The 17,796-nt window shown below is 42.3% G+C and overlaps 1 protein-coding gene across 6 annotated transcripts in view; it reads right to left on the bottom strand.

The window, feature by feature from the left end:
• Positions 1-17,796, bottom strand: part of VTI1A (vesicle transport through interaction with t-SNAREs 1A) — a 349,120-nt gene that overhangs the window by 29,624 nt on the left and 301,700 nt on the right. Inside the window, exon 9 of one of the 6 annotated variants that reach the window (XM_079137536.1) lies at positions 2,356-3,353. The exons of 4 other annotated variants lie outside the window; for them this stretch is intronic. In XM_079137536.1, coding sequence (XP_078993662.1) covers positions 3,215-3,353 — 139 coding nt within the window. In that variant the 3' untranslated portion in view covers positions 2,356-3,214. Of the gene's footprint in view, positions 1-2,355; positions 3,354-5,206; positions 11,557-17,796 lie in introns of those variants that run through there. One more of the 6 variants, XM_079137539.1, reaches the window with a different exon arrangement.

The raw sequence follows: 17,796 nt of genomic DNA on the forward strand, positions 1-17,796 counted from the left end.
TAGAACACTCCAACACTGTTAGTTAACTTGACCTAATCAATATTTATGGAATTCTTCACTTCATGATAGTAGAATATTCATTCTTTTCAAAAGAACATGTGATATGCCCCAGTATTGATCATATAGAGACCTAAAACAAGTATCAATAAATTAAAAAGAATTGAAATGATAAAAGTATGTTCTGCAATTACAATAGAACTAAATTAGAAAGTAGAAAGTAATTTTGAAACTTACAAGTATTAGAAAATCATGTAACATACTTCTAAAGAACCAATTCATAAAAAATAATCACAATGGCAATTAGAAAATATTTTTAAAAATGAAAGAAAATGAAACAGTAACTATTAATATTTGTTGGATGCAGTGAAAGCAGACTTTAGAGGGAAATTTACGTGCGTAATTAGAAAGGTCTCAATCCAATGATCTAAGCAACTACATTAAGAAATTAAAGTAAATTAAGCCCAACACAAACAAGGGGGAAAAAAGGAGTAGTAAAATGGGAAAGAAAGCAATAGAGAAAAATCAATGAAACTAGAAGTTGACTCTTCAAAAAGAGCAACAAAACATAAATTTTTAGCTAGAATGACTAAGCAATAAAGGAAGAAGATCCAAATTACCAGCATAAGAAATAAAAGGAATGTCGCTAGTGACTTAACAAAACTTAAAGGGAATATTATGACAACTTTATGCCAAAAAAATCAGGCAATTTAGGTAAAATGGACAAATTCCTAGATATACACACATTACTAAAAGCGACTCAAGAAAACAGAAAATCTGAGTAGAAACTATACAAGAAAATAAATTGGATTAGTAATTTAAATCTTTCCATAAAGAAAAGGCTGGAACTCATTCTATGAGGCCAATATTACCCTGACATGAATACTAAAAAAGGAGATCGCAAAAATATCCATTGTGAACACAGACACCAAAATCACTTAAAAAATATTATATAACTGAATGAATAAAAGGTTTACCCAGCATGACCAAATGGGACTTATCCCAGTAATGCACTGGCTGGTTTAATTTCTGAAAACCAATTAATGTAACACAACACATTAATAGAGTCAAGGACAAAATTTATGTGATCATCTAATTAGACACAAAAAAATTTTGGCTAAGTTCAATATCTACTTATGGTAGGCACTATCAACAAACTCAGAATAAAGGGAACTTTATCAAACTAATAAAGGGCATCTATGAAAAGTCTACAACTAACATTCTTAGGAGTAAAAGACTGAAAGCTTTCACTCTAAGATTAGGAATAAAGCAAGAATATCTGTTCTTACTGCTCCTGTTCAACATCATACCAGAGCTAAGAGCCAATGCAATCTGGCATGAAAAAGAAATGAAAGATATCCAGATTGGAAAGGAAGAAGTAAAATTTTCATTATTCACAGTATGCATAAGATCCTAAAGGATCTATGAAAAAGCTACCTGAGCTAATTGATGAATTTAACAAGGTCACAAAATACAAGAATATACAAATATCAATGATATTTCTGTATACTAGCAATAAACAGTCTGAAAATGAAATTGCAAGAACAATGTAACTCACAATAGAATAGAAAATGTAAAATTTAGGAATAATTTTAACAAAATAAGAATAAAGCCAGCAGGGCATGGTGGCACATGTCTTCAATCCCAGAGATTTGGAAGGCAGAGGCAGGAGGATCACAAGTTCCAGGCCAGCCTTGGCAACTTAGTGAGACTGGTATAAAAAAAAAAGGACTGGACTGGAGATGTAGTCCAGTGGAAAGAGTATCCCTGGGTTCAGTCCATAGTACTACTCATCACTAGTACTGCAAGCAACAACAACAAAAAAGATAGGGCTTAGATCTTGAAATCTATATTATATTGCCTAGGAAAACTATCTACCTAAATGGAAAACAATTTTATGTTCATAGATTGGAAGATTCAATATTTTTAGGGTGGCAATTAGGTGCAATCCTTATCCAAATTGAAGATTTTTTGTTTTGGAATTTGAAAGAGACCCCTCAAATTTATATGTAGATGGAAAGAATATCAGAATGGTCAAAATAATTTTGACTTAGGCCAACTGATTTTAAACTTTGCTACTGTAATCATGACTGTAGTATTTGCACAAGGACAGATATAGATCAAGAGAATGAAACAAATTCTAGAAGTAAAACTTTACACTGACAGTTAATTTTAGACAAAGGAATCAAGGCAATTCAATGGTGCTAAAGAATTAGAAATCCATATTTTTAAAAAATGAGCTTAGACCATTACTTTGTATTACATATAAAAAAATTAAAAATGGAACACAGACCCAAATACAGAGGCTAAAATTATGATACTTCTAGAAGAAGCTTTCTGACCTTGAGACAGGCAAACATTTCTTAAATAAGACACTAAAAGCATAATATATAAAATAAGAAAAATTGATAAAGTTAATTTCATCAAAATGAAAGCTTTGCTTTTCAAAATTCAGCATTAAGAAAATAAAAAGATAAGCCACAAACTTGGGGAAAATATTTGCAAATCATATATCCAACAAAAGACTTGTATCCAGAGGCATAAAAATAAAAACTATCAACATTTGATACTAAGATGACAAAAACCCCAATTAAAAATTACAAAATCTGAAAGAGCTAGACATTTCACTAAAGATCATACACAAATGGATAATAAGCATATGAAAAAATTATCAACCTTATTAGTCATTGAGAAAAAGCCAATTAAAATGAGATAGCACAACACACCCACCAAATTACTATAATAAAAACCACTCCTGGTCTGTGGATGTTATTTGTGAGAATGTAAAGTCATACAGCTACTTTGGAAAACAGTTTGGCAGTTCTAAAAAATACTTAAGCATACACATATTATATGACCCAACAATTCTGCTCCCAGGTAGAGGTGAGTAAACTGTTGAATGAGTAAATGAGATGTGGTATCTCCACACAATGGACTACTACTCAGCAATAAAAAGTATTACAAACTGCAGTATGGATGAACCTTAAAAACATTACCATAAGGAAAAGTAAGATTACATTGTTGTATGACTCCTTTTACTCTCTGCAAACAGGCAGGAAGGAACATTCTGGAATGATGTAACTTTTTAAATTAGATGACGGTGATGGTCGTATCACTCTATAAATTTACTACAAGTTCTTAAATTGCATGCTTACAATGAGTAAATTTTATGGCATATAAATACTTCGATACAGCTGTTGAATAAAAAGTCTGTCGATCAACCACTGGCCTTCAAAACACATGCCTGGGTTCCCTGGGAAACTACTAGCGATGAAGTAGCAAATTCACTCTTCCTGATTGAAACAGGCGTCATGCTTTCTCCTCTGTGGTAAAGCAGTCTGTTGATTTCCTTCAATCTGTAAATATTAAATTTGATTCCTTGATTGCTTCCACCATGACATGGAGTTGTATAAGGGCAAGACTCAAGTCCGCCTTGGTCTTTGTTGTATTCCATTTCCAACCCCAGGCACATTATAGTTCTTAATAAATACTTGATGTATTGGGCTGGGGAAGCAGCTCAGTGGCAGAGTGTTTGCATTGCATGCATGAGGCCTGGGTTCGATTCCCAGCACCATGGAAAGAAAAAATAAATTGGTGAATCAATGAATGTAAAGAAAGTTGAGAAATATTTGAATTGTCATTGAAAACGTGCATACTCATATGCCTGGATTATTTATTATCTTTGTTGCAGCAAAATTCATATACCACGTGCAGGCATCGTGTGCTTGATAAAGGGAATGAGATCTAATGGACTCGCTGCTTGTCCTGAAGAAGCTCATAGTCTAGTGGAAGAAAAGACACAGTATTCCGCCATCTGAGGAGCAAGCCTGTCTGGTGCAGCCTACAGCAAATCTGAGGAGAGGGTGAGAACCTTGAGCCTGTAAGCCCAGAAGAACACAGGAGATGCTTCTGAAAGTTAACTGATCCACAGCCCAGGTCGCCATCTCCTTATTGCATAAGAATGTGTTCCTTCTCCATTCAGGTAAGTGTTATTTTGCAAATTTCAGCCATATTTTAGGGCCTGGGTCTAAAAACACACTCTAAGCACTCTGGGGGTGCCAAGACCCTTTCAGGAACTCATAAGCTCAAAATAACTTTTACAATAACACTAAGATGTTATCTTTTCCATTCCCCTTCTTCCACGAGTGTGCGGGGAGTTTCCCAGGGGCATGTGACTGTGACATCACAACAGACTGAACACAGAAGCAGATATAGGGTCTGGCTGTCCTCCATAAAGCCATACGCTAATGAGATGTGCAACCAAGTAAAACAGCTTTGTTTTGCAAAATGTAGTTAATTTTCATAGATATGTTTGTTAATGTGTAATCAGTCTATTATCATGATTGAAAGTTGAATTAATGTTCAATTTTTGTTTCACTTTCTAATACGATTAATACTGATATAATCCACATAAACAGAACTCTTTGAAGTTCTCAATTTAAGAGTTCAAAAGAAATATTTAAATTTTCATTAAAAATGAGCATACTCAATGGAGATTCCTCAGAAAACTTGGAATGGAACCACCATTTGATCTGATTTTCCCACCCAGTTATCCCCTATCAGCATACTATAGTGACACAGCCACATCAATATTTATAGCAGCTCAATAGCTAAGCTATGGAACCGGCCTAGGTGCCCTTCAACAGATGAACGGATAAATAAAATGTGGTATATATACACAATGGAATATTACTCAGACATAAAGAAGAATGAAATTATGGCATTTGGTGGTAAATGGATGGAACTGGAGAACATCATGCTAAGTGAAATATGCCAATCCCCCAAAAAACCAAAGGCCGAATGTTCTTTCTGATACGCAGATGCTAACACACAATAAGGTGGTGAGGGAAGAAGAGAAATTCACTGGATTAGACAAAGGGGAATGAAAGGAAGGGAGTGGGGATGGGAATAGTAAAGACGGTAGAATGAATCGGGCAGAATTTTCCTGTGTTCGTACATGAATACATGACCAGTGTAACTCCACATCCTGTACAACCACAAGAATGGGAAGTATACTCTGTGTATGTGTGATATGTCTAAATACACTCTACTGTCACGTATATCTAAAAAGAACAAAAAATTAGCATACTCATTGTGCCTGCATTATTTATTATCTTCATTGCAGCAAAATTAATGTACCATGTGCCAGGCACTATGAACTTGATACAGGAAAGGAGATCTAACAGATTTGGTAATGCCAATGAAGTCACATAAACAAGAGTTCTTTGAGGCTCTTGATTAAAGAGTTCAAAGGGGTGCTGAGACCAAAGTCTGAGAACTGCTCACTGTTCTAGGGCCAGGCAGAAGGAGGCATTTGGGTCTTCTATCTACAAAACACATCAGAACGGACACTGGAAAGTATTTACATGGAATAAGCAAGGCCACAGAGTTCCAGGGATACTTTGAAAGGCATGCAGGAGTTCACCGGGGAGCAATCTTGGAAAGTTCCAAGTCCTGGGAATGTCTGAACTGGACCAATCCTCGAAAAGCAGCAGGGCTACGATCTCACCGGGACACTCCAAGTGAGCAGCCTGTTGACCCCAGCCATCAGGACTGCACAGACACACTATGGTAATAATCACTTTGGCACTTTACAAGCAAAACAGGCCAAGAGAACTGTGAATTACACGAAGTTAGTAACTAATAAAAAATCTTATTCCCATCGCTAAAATACTAATAGTAGAAGGGAATATGTCCGGGCAGAAAAATTTGGATCCGATTATGCCAAGAGACAAGATTGGGCAACCTCCAGAGAATGGAAAATCAGAGTCTGAGGTCATGCAGAGCACCAGAGAGCTAGGATCAAAGCCAGCTGTGTGACTTGGACAAACTGCCTACCTCTCTGAGGCTCAGGTACCTCTTCTGTCAAATGGGGGTAATAACACTAGCCATCTCAGAGGGTCAGAGAGAGGGTGAAATGAGATGACCCACAAGAAATGATCAGCACAAAGTGACCACTCTGCACGTAAGCTGCTGCTATTAGGACTCTGTAACCGCCCCGTTGGAGGGCTCTCTGGCAAGGTCCGCCACGGTTCAGAGCTGCCTTAGTTGGGAAAGGGTTTCTGTGCCTCAACTTGTATGGTCACTCCACTGACGGCGGCCCCAAGAAGTGGCCGCCTCTAGGAAGGCACGGAGGAAACACGTGGAGCGCCTCGCTCCCACCTAAGCCCTCTGCTCCTCTTCCCTCCCTCTCCCAGCAGGCTGGGGGGTCCTGCTTACCTGTAACACTGGCCTCTGTGGGAACACTGTTCTGCTTATATGCTGGGGTGCAGAGGTCTTTTCTGTATAAATTTACAGTAGAGAACAATGAAAAGACTAAAATCCAAAGCCAACAGAGGCTAAGGGATCTGCCTGCATCTTGGGTTTTGCCATGACGTGAAAACACATGGCTTCAGAGTGTAACACGAACAGCCCTGAGATCTCTCCAGGGTGGAATCCATGTTTTCAGCAGACCTACTTACGAAGAACCTTTTAAAAAGTTGGGGGTATTGTGTTAAGTGAAAGTCAAGATAACCTTTCTCAGGCGTGCTTTCCCCATATGCTCCCAAATCTTCTCGTTTGGCCTGGAGTAAGAACTGGAGAAATGCCTGAAAACAGGGGAAGTATCTATTTTTCTCCAACCTCGCTTGAATTGGGCACTCTTGGGATGAAGGGGAGGCTTGCCATTTGTAGACAAGAATGAAACCTTTTGTGAACAGCTAAGTACACCACCGACTTGCTTTAAAAAGTGTCAAAGACTATTTTTGGAGGACATGTGGTTGGCCGTGCCAAATTGCAACATTGACTTATCGCCGGATTTAGCATTAAAACATTAGAACTTACAATTAAGACTGCTCTGTTTACTCCAGATGAGTTTGTCAACGTGCTGCAAATATATTTATGCTATCATAATAAAAGCAAGAAACAGGCGGAGCGGTTTCCTCACTGCTGAAGGCCACACTGAAAAGCACTTCAGGGCGCTGAAATTTGAGCTGCCCCTATCATATAGGCAACTTCTCTTCCCCAAGGAGCAGGCGCTGGGCGTAGCTCTATCAGTGCATAAAGGGTTTATTCTCATTCACAAAACAGGAATGACTTTATGACTCCAAAGTAAAACTAGGATAAGGAACATTCTGGCAGATCTGCTACAGATGTGGTCTCCGACATGTACACATGGGGAATCTGCTATTAATCACGTGTTTAAGATTTGAACATTATAAAGTACAAGGCAGACGAGCATTAAGTTCAAGGTCTGAATTGATAAAAAAAAAAAAAAAAATAAGAAGAAGAGAAAAAAATCTCAGTGTGCCTGTGTCTGCCATTGTGTTTAAACGCATCGCTTGTAAAGATATCATTCATCCCTTTCCTGGTCTTCGCCCCATTTTATTTCAAGGTTGGTCTGCCTTTTGTTTGCTTCCTTTCACTCTGACACAGATGACAGCTCTTGGGAAAAGGCAGCCCTTGGGCTGTCCCGCTCGCTCGCTGGACTCGGACAGGAATGTGCTTGTTCGGCATTTGTTCAGGAGTGCCTAGACTCCGAGGGCTCAGGGGGACCAGGAGAGCAAGGAGCACATGCCGGAACTGGCGCGGCACCTAGGCCCTGCAGGCCTTTGTCACCACCTGCCTCCAGGGTTAAGGTGGCCACGGTAATTATGCCAAGGCCGTGCATTACTCTGACAAAGTAATCCATCAAATTATTTCTCACAATTTCAATTCGTCCCTCGAATTTTCCTTACCTCCAAAGCCAGCTGGATATTATATTACTAAAGCTGTTGAAAAGGTGGAACACTAGCCATGGAGCCAAAGGCCACAGCAACTATGCAATGCATAAATTTTTATTGTTTGCTCAGTATTGAAATCTCATTAGGGTCCATAATTCATCTGAACACTGTGAACACTTACATCTGTTGATCATGAGAACCTGGAAGGAATGTACACCTTTGGCTAACTTGTTTTTGGAGGAGGCTGTGTGTGTGTGTGTGTGTGTGTGAGAGTGCGCACACATGCTCATATGCTCATATGTTTTCAGCCCTTGAACAGCTGTGGTTTAAATATCCCTTACTCAAACCAATTTCCAACTTGAATTTAAATATCCCAAAGTTGTTTTCATTTGGCAGCTTTCAGACAAAGACTTGGTTCTCTTCGAGTCCAGCTTAATCAATGTCGGAAAATTCCACTCATTGCACGTTGGCCTTAATGCAGTTCTGCTGTGTTAATTACATCAGAATTATCCCAAAGATTACACGCCTCTCATTCAATGTATATATGTTTTTGTCTTCACTTAATTATGGCTTCAGGATCTACTGGAGAGAGGAAATACAACCGTGACTGCTTCTGGGTCCTGGGGATATACAGATTTGGGTTCACATGTGTGTGTGTGTGTGTGTTTAAAACTCTTTCCTACTACGTTCTGCTCTTTTGGACTGGCAGTATTTTGATTTATGGGCCGCTTAGTCATTCTGTGAACACTACATTTTGAGGGTGATGATCACTGAATCACAGAACTGGAATTGGAAAGGGAAGGGGCCTGAGGGGCCGTCTAGCCAGGCCAGCCCTCTTCCGAGCAGGGACCCCTCTGACAACACCCCTGACAGGTGGTCCTTCAGGACTGTAGCCATTTTTGGACTGAACTATGGCAGCAGCTGAAAGGCTCTCAGCAAACACTTCCCAGCAGTTCAGGGCAGAGATGAAGAATACCGTGTCCCAAGAGCGGTCCAGAGGGAATCTAGGTGGACCAAGTGTGATTACCCAGACTGGCATCTGTGAGGGCACCGCTCTCACAGCCCCACTGTAATTCCGACTGATAGCAGTGACACCTGCTGATGAGAGTCTTGTCAACTACAAGCTGCTCTTTAGCAGGACTTCACTAATACGCTGCGACGGGAAGAATCGGAGACAGACGTTTCTACTCAGAAGGCCGTGGAAACACGGAGGTGCTATCTGCTCCTCAAGGAGAAAGGCGAGCCCTTCTGCGCAGGAGGGAGGAGCTGGGGGCCTCGTCCAGTGTCGTCACACCATCCCGTCCTCCAAGCCGGCTTGCGGTTTTAGTGGTCCACTCTCGGCACCTCTCTGACAGCCTCGGTGCGCAACCAGGACAGCTGGAGAGGTGGCCCTGGACACGGGGGGTCAAGTAAGCCCCAGAGCAGGGCCAGGGAGTGATCTGGCTCTAGTTGGGGATGTGGTGATGAGCAAAATCAGGCAGGTCCCTGTCCTCCTGGAGCTTCTAGACCTTAACATACAGTCGCATGCACACGATCCGCTTCTTCACACGGTGCTGAGGGCTATTCAAGAGGCTGTGCATCTACCGGTCTAGAAGAGACTCTGGAAGGACTCGGGACCGTCATCTGGAGCCAACGACAAGCCTTGCAGTTGGACAGCTATAATCAGCTGCTGGACTGAGCTGGTCTGGGGCCCAGAGAGGGCTTCCCTCGTAGCCAAGGATGTTGAATTACCATTGTTTTCTTTGGGCGGGGGTGTTGAATCCTGGGATCAAACCCTGGGGCGTTCTACCAGTGAGCTTCCCAGTCCTTTCTCTTTTATTTTGAGACAGGGTCTCACTCAGTTGCCCAAGCTGGCCTTAGACTTGAGATCCTTCTGCTCAGCCCCCCAAGTAGCTGGAATAACAGGCGTGCACCTCCATCCTCAGCTTGAATTGAGATCTGCAACGGGCGCTGTGTGGGTGAGAAGGGGTGGAAGGGCGACTGGGAATGGGAGGGATTCCAGGCAGATGGCCTGGTGTGTGCAAAGGCCCCTTATCTGGAGTGGTGATGTGGGTGCAGCAGAGAGTACACAGCGAGCCCAGGAGAATGATGGGCATGTGGCCGATGGCGAGGAACCTGAGGTCAGGCTTGCTGCCTGTTGGTCCACTGTGAGGGCTTCGTCTTCTACCAAGTAGTCACGTGGCTTTGAGGAAACTGCGGACTTTACTGATATTCAGTTTCCTGATCTATAAAATGAGAAAAACAATGCACGCTAGCTAAGGCTCACAGGAGGATTCGAGGAGATTACACACGGTGAGCTCTCACGGTACGACCTGGGACCTGAGCAACACTTAGAAAATGCTTGGTAAACACTTGGTAAATGAAGGAGCTCAACCAGAAATGCCTTCTGCAAGAAGGCAAAGGAGAAAAACAGGCTTACTTTTAAATTTGGTTTTCAAAGACTTAAAAGTTCGATTCTGAAAAGTTGTACCATGTGAGCAAATTATAACTGAATTTGCTCAATTCCTTTTCAATCAAGGTCTTGGTGTTACCCAAATCTTCAATTATCAAAACTCTAGGCAAACAAATAAGTTTAAAATTAAACAATTAACATTGGCAGCTCAGAACTGAATAAGGAATAAATAGCTTGCAACCGAACAGTGGTTTATGAGAAATCTAAAGAGCAGGGAGCTCTTAGCAACAGCAGCACATTGTAAATGAGGAATGTGGTCACACCAGGGCATGAGAGTGTCTATAAACTGCTAATGTTGAAAAAAAGTCTTTTCCTCTCTCTAATCTCACCTGTTGATGGGAGTAATTATTCAGATGCCTATTTTCAGATTATTCAGATCCATAAAATGCTGGACACAAAAATCACTAAGGTGGGACGGGATGTAGTTCAGGGGTGGAGAGCTTGCCGCGCATGCGTGGAGCCCGGGGTGTGTGATTCCAGAACCGAAAATGGAAAAAAAAAAAAAAAAAAAGTGATGAAAAGCATGTGCTGGCTGGAGTTGCTGGAGCTGACTCGACTGTCAAAGACCATGTTTACTGAGATAAACATTTGTTTTGAACAGTGGGTGAGCATGTGCTATCTATCAGACTAAGGGACATTCTCTAAATTCAAGTCTAGATTATTTGAAATAGCTGAAAAGAAGTCCGGCTCCTATACCCTTGGCCTTCTGAGTGTAGGTGAGTTTGGAGCAAGCCAACTCATAGGGTGAAAAAGAAAGGACAATCTCTCTTTATGTTGATGCAGTCACAATAGACTTGTTTTATTGGTGGCAGTTAAAAAAATCACTGTTTACTCCTGCCAGGCTTATCTGTGTCAAAATCTAGTCTCCCTTCAAAATGATAAAGCCGGCAGCTGCTGTTTTACAAGCTCACGTACCACCTCCTTTGACTCCTCAGCATCCAGAAAATACACACGACTACTGTTTCCAACTGCTTATCCCTCATTTGTTCCATCGGGGATGATTCTGACTACCCCCGACACTTAGAAGAACACATAATACCCAAACTACCTGGCCTTCAGTCCTGGAAATCCTGAGACGAGACACTGGTAATATCATCCAGAAGAGTTGTGAATGTGTGACTTGCTGCTGCTCTTCCTCTTGTCCCTTTTCAAGCTGTGATGAGGCAGACGTGAGGTTTCCACAGTCACCCAAACAAAAACATCGTCTTTGTGAATTTGAAAATGCTCAACAGATCAACTTAGGTTGTTATTATTTTCTTCTTCTAGGGAACTGTGTTATTCAGTTTCTCAACTTCCTTTGCAAATCTCTTCCCTCTGCCAAAGCTTATCAACTCTTAGGTCATCTTGATATATCACAAAGTACTTGGATCATGGAGCTGAACCTTAGCAGACCCGACAGGAATTTCTCTATTCAGACAAAAAATGAGAAAGCCACTTAAGTCTCCCTGCAGTATGGAGGCTTCCACTTTTGCTCATGTGTTGTATGTTCATCCTGACTCAACTCTCAAAAACTGTTTTCCCTGGAGGACTGATACCTAGTGGAATCATGCCATGCTTCCAAACCTTTCATTAAGATGACTCACACTGCAAGTACTTTTAAAAACCCCTCCCAGGTTTTCTCTTTTGCTATAGATTTGCCAGAGATTCTTTCTATAAAATAGGAGTGAACAGGAAAAATTCTTAGCACTGTACAGAATAATTTTTTTTTTTTTTTTTTTTTTTTTTTTTTTGTGGTGCTGGGGATTGAACCCAGGGCCTTGTGCTTGCAGAATAATTCTTTTAAAAACATAATGTCTGTGGGGCTGGGGTTGTAGCTCAGTGGTAGAGCACTTGCCTAGTACATGTGAGGCACTGGGTTTGATTCTCAGCACTGCACATAAGTAAATAAAATAAAAGTCCATAAACAACTACAAAATACATATGTTAAAAAATGTCTGAAGAATTTGCATTTGGTATAGATTCAGTCATCTGAGGGTTTGTGACTGTTAGTGGAGAATTGGTTCACAGGTCACATTGGGGACTAATTTCCAATTGCCACTGTCACTTATCAGTAGGATGAGTAAGGGTGGTAGCTAATGTCTCAGCAAAAGAATCTCAATGACTGCTCAGAGGCACCTGCTTTCTGAAAGTCACTTTGTGGTTCTCTAGGTTGACAACATGGAAACGATGCCTTTGGTGTTATTAAAAATGAGGCAGTGCTGGCCCAGGCAACTTGCAATTCCATGTCACACATCTGAAAGGTGACTTTTCTAGAGTAACCTAAGCTTGACAAGGCTATTAAGGGATCTGCTGTCATTGATGCTGTCTGTTTGCTTCTTTGGAAGTTAAATGACAATATAAGCAGAATCTGATTTAACTTTAGCACTTTTGGAGAAGGGACCAGAGAACAAATACCACAGTGTTTAGAAAACAGAGACCTATGGAGACCAGGTGGGAATCCAGAGTTCCCATAATCCTGGGCCCAGGATGGCTGGTCCCTTTCCCTGTAGGAGTCTCTCAACGATGAATGTCAGGCATGGGATGAGAATGAGCTCATCATCAAGACACTGGAAGTGTCTCCACAGGGCAGGTTTTACATCCACAACAAAATGCCTGGGTGAAATCTTGTTTTTCACTTTATAGCTCCAGAGACGGCCTTGCCCACAATATCAAAGATTCAAAGGATAAAACTGTGCAATAAAGGGTTTCTCCATGGTGCTGCCAACCTGCCACCTGAAGAAAAGGCACTTATTTGTTGGTGATCAATTTAGTTCCTGATCGGGGTGGGGGTGGGGGGGTCAAAGGTCATAGAGCTTCTGTGGTCAACCCAGACATCCATCCTACATCAGAGGTTCAAACACCCAGCTAAGGGAGCGCGAGAGGCGGGAGAGCACGCAGTGTTCGCGTTGTCTGGGAACCTGCCTCGTCATTCTCCGGGCCTCTCCTTAGAGAAAGCAGGTTTCAACCTTGAGGAATGGCAAGGATTCTTCAAAAGGCAAAAGAGTGACAGGATTGACATGGACTTTGATTTTGCTTTCTCTAATTAAGAAACCAATCATGAGGTGTATACCGTCAGGGTACTGAACTTCTACCAATTAAGAAAGAAGGGTTTTGAAAGATGGGAGCTTTGGTTTCTCTTTCTAAATGAGACTTAAGAAAACAGCTTTTAGAAGAACTGGGTGCAGTGACACATGCGTATAATTCTAGCAATGCGGGAGGCTGAGGAAGGTGGATCACAAGTTCAAGGCCAGTCTGGGCAACTTAGCGAGGCCCTGAGCAACTTAGTGAGATCCTGTCTCGAAAAATCAAAAGGACTGGGGACCTAGTTCAGTGGTAAACCATGCCTGGGTTCAATCCCCAGGACAGAAAAAAGCAAAAGAGAGGAAAGAAAATAGCTTTTAAAGTTGATTAAGTTAATTTAGTCAGCATGTCTCAGGATTCAGAAGTAAAAAAACAAAACAAAACAAAAAAACTGTAATATTGGCTTGCTCCTAGGTAAGCATGCGCCTGTTCAGATGCTCTGTGTGGAACGCATCCTGGGGTCCCGGGCGCCAGAGACGGTGCCCTGGCCAGCACCTCACACAGCCAACCGGCCGGATGGAGGACAGACAGCAGCTGTGAGGCAATCTCCGTGCTCATGACCATCTTGTTTCTGGGACACAGACCAGAACAGACCGCCTAGTGCTAAGACCCAGATCCTGCACTCCCTCGCACCAGCCCTGCTCCTGAGCTCCCCGAGGTTGCAGCAGATGTTAAAAACTAAAGTTGAAACCTTTAAGCTGTAATGAAGGAGTTCACAGGGTTCATAATCCCAGTACCCCACCCGATTCTCCAGCGATCCTGCTGAAAGCTTTCAAATAGTCCTCAGCACTAACACGGCGCAGCGCGTGTTGAACACACTGATCTGCCCATGATTACCCTCGGCTGCTGTAAAACAATCTCACTCCTCCAGTGAATGCAGGCTGCAGCAACAATGCTGTTATTGACTTGTTGCTCCGGCTCTATTTAGTTATTACCCTCGGGGCCACAATCAATAGACTTTGCACCAAGTCAGCCTAATAAATCCCAGGCTCTCACTGGAGGTTTGCCAGGAATGGCAAGAAAATCTATGGCAGGGAAACACTTAAGAGTGCAAAGACAGAGAAAGCTGCACTGACAGCCGTATAAATTAATTAACAAGGAACTGTTTATTCTTCTAAAAGATCAGATTGCACATTTGTCATCATTGAAGAAGGCACAGATAGACTATCACAAAATTATCTGGTGATATTTACCCCCTCACCCCCCGCGTTTGGAAGCACACACAAAAGACAGAGACCTGCGTTCTCTGGCAATTGTTTCCTTCTTTAATACATTTTCAGTTACATTTTAATATATAAATTTGTCCTCTTAGCACTAGTTCTGACTGGTCTATGATTTCCAGCTTCTTTGGACTAATACAGTCTGCCTTGATAATTCTCTAAACTTGTGGGTGAAATAATCAATGTGATAAAAATAAAATGTTGATCATTAACATTGTTGTTGTTGGGCTTTGAGATTCCTTTCTTTTTTTTTTTTACCCCGATAGGAATTTGAATCCTGCTTGTAATTCAGCAGCAGAGGGGAAAAATGCTTTAGGTGATAGAAACAATAAAAGGTCAGAGAAAGTAAATGCCAGATTATTTCAGATCATTGCAAAGGAATTCTAGGGTAGTTCCTTACTTAAATAAGCAAATGGCATGTAGATTCAGTGGCAAGGGGTCCAGGATCCTGCTGTCTTAAGACTCATTGAACTAAGCGTGGGCAGCTCAGGGACAAGACCATCTTCTACAGACTAAAAACAAATATAAGAGATCAATAAGAGTCTTAAAGCCTATCTGCTATGGCCTTCTAGAATCTTTGTGCAAAATTTTTTCTTTATCCTAACTTTACCCATGCTAGTATAAATTTATAATTTGATGGGAAAAGTTCTTGTCTACATGCTAAGATTCTGGAGGGTGGAGATGTTAGAAACAGACTTTAAACAGAATTGCAAGATCCAACCTCAGTATCACTCAGCTGATTGACCAGCACTTGGTGAGAGTTTATTGGGCATGAGGCTATCCTGGTAGCCACTGCTGTTCCCAGCCTGGAAAGGTCCCTTCACTGCTCTGGTCTCGCTGGGGTATGTCAGCCTTGCTGCATGCTGACCCACTCCTGTGAACACAGAAGGACACGGAGATCCCCTCCAGCACGTACCCTTTAACTTGGCAGGCCCCGGAAAGGGGGCTCCTACATGCACTTGTGTGAAACCTGTTTTATCATGGGACTGTGACTTGTATTGTCCCTTAACTTCCTGCTCTTATAAGTGGATTCCAGGTAATAAAGTTAATTGGCTGGAGAGACTTTCATCCACTGTTATTATCTCCTAAGATGGTCCATCAGGCCTGCGTCCTTTCTGCTAATCAGGCCAAATGTGTCTCCTGAAAAAGTGCATTAAAAATAATGACAGAACTTAAGGTCATCATCCCAAACTTATTTCTAAATATGCGCACATAAAGTTGTTGGTCCTCAGATCTCCCAAGTAGGACTTGGCCTTCTGCTCAGAGACCGTCGTGACCATAGGATGTGGATTTTGCTTCCCTGACTCCTATCTCATTTTCGAGGAGAAGACTAAGGTTCAGAAGGACCAGTGGCAGAGGGAGGCCCCAGTCAGACACTTCCTAGCATCTCTTTCTGGCACCCTCGTTTTGGCTGGGCTGGAATATACCGGTGGGAAGAACATTTGACCAAATGGAGAGGCCCAGGCCTCTGCCGCAGCCTGTCTTGGCTTCCCTCTCTCGATTGAATAGCTCCCCAACTGCTTCTCTGGGGCCCTCGGCTCCATATCTGGATGCTCGGCCTCTTCTGTGATGCTTCCTCACACCTGCACATTGAGCGTGGGCTGAGGCTCTCAGCTTCAGGGGCCAACAGTGCGTGCTCTCCACTGCCGTCCCACGTCGGGTACGGATCTTGGCAATGACACTGTGCCTTGACCCCGGGCCAGAGTGCTGCTGGCAGCAACCTCAGGCTGGGACAAATGTCCACCCCCCTGAACATCCTCTTGCTCCTTTCCTCCTGACAGGCAGTCATTCCATCCCACGACACAAGACTTCCTTCTAATCACAGTCTCCTGCCAGGCACTGGGGACACTACTGGTAACAGACACTCTGAGGCTTGGACACCTTCCAAGCACTCTGTGCTGAGTAGCACTCTCTTCTGAAACTTCCTGTGGCTAATGATCTGGATGCAGGTACGGGGTGAGCATGGACAGTTTATGGGGCAGGTGTGGGTTGGAATTTTCTGTTGTGTGGAATTCCAGGGTTCTGGCTTCTATGAGCTAAAGCAACGGACACATAATAGGCTTTAGCTTGATGGATGGTAGAATCCGCAACAGGGATGAAATGAGAGTGAATGTGTTTTGCACAAAAAACACCAGAGATGTGCTTTCCTGAAGCCTGGAAAGTTTCCTTAGGTCTGTCTGATATCATTGGGTATCACTGTCCTGCGTTAAGATAAGAAAATAAAGGTCCAAGAGAGTAAGTGACTATCCTAAGGTCACAGGAGGGCCAAGAATCTGCTCTTAGCCTTGTTTTGTTTGTGTGTGTGCATGTGCATGTTTTTCCTGGGGTGTTGGCAACTGAACTGAGGGTCTCGTGAATGCTGAGTAAGCGTTCTACACCTAGCGACATCTCTTTGTTTTTGAGACAGGGCCTTCCTGTGTTACCCAGGGTGGCTTCAAACTCCTGAACGCAAGTGATTTTCCTTCCCCCGCCTCCTGGGTTCTGGGACTAACGGCATGTGCCACTGTTCAGCCAGCTCTTAGTCTTTTGATAACAAAGTCAATTCTCTATTCTACCCTACTTCTGCCCCACAGGCCAGGAGGAAGCAGGGAGGTGAGAGACAATTTAGAGTAAGTAAACCATTCTCAAATTATGTGCCGAGTTCCCAACACACAGAAGTCTAATTAACGTTTGAAGAGATGGAAGTGCTTATTGCCCTGGTTTCATTACTACAGACTGAATAGATGTACATTCTTATATTATACCCCATAAAGATATACAAGTATTACATTGCAACAAAGAGAAAAAATAAAAAAAGAATTAGATCTTATGGCTTGCAGACTAGAGTTTCTGAGAGCCGAAGTGGCTTTTCCTAGTTCCCTGCCAAAGGGCTTCTGAGGGGAACTGGTCTTGGTGGATGATATCAATCCACAATTATTTTTCTTCCTTCAAAAACATAACTGTACAACTAGATGTTCACATGCCAATAAAAGAGAGCTGGCCCCTTACCTCACACCATATACAAACATTAACTCAAAATGGATTAAAGGTCTAAGTGAAAGATCTCAAACCATCCAACTCTTGGGAGAAAACACAAGACCCTCTGACCTTGTTTTTGGCCACAGATTTTTAGGTATGATTAAAAGCACAATAACCAAAGAAAATAAACTGAACTTCATCACAATTAAAAACTTTTGCATTTCAGGGAATACTATCAAGAAAGTAAGAAGACGAGATAAGTACTGTGGTGCATGCTGTTTTCCCAGCAACTTGGGAGGCTGAGGTAGGAGGACTGCAATTTTGAGACCAGCCTGGGTAACTTAGTGAAACCCTGTCTCAAAAAATAAGAAGGGCTGGGGATGGAGCTCCATAGTAGAGTGACCCTGGG

The sequence above is a fragment of the Sciurus vulgaris genome (assembly GCF_902686455.1).
Source record: "Sciurus vulgaris genome assembly, chromosome: 4".
NCBI lineage: Eukaryota > Metazoa > Chordata > Mammalia > Rodentia > Sciuridae > Sciurus > Sciurus vulgaris.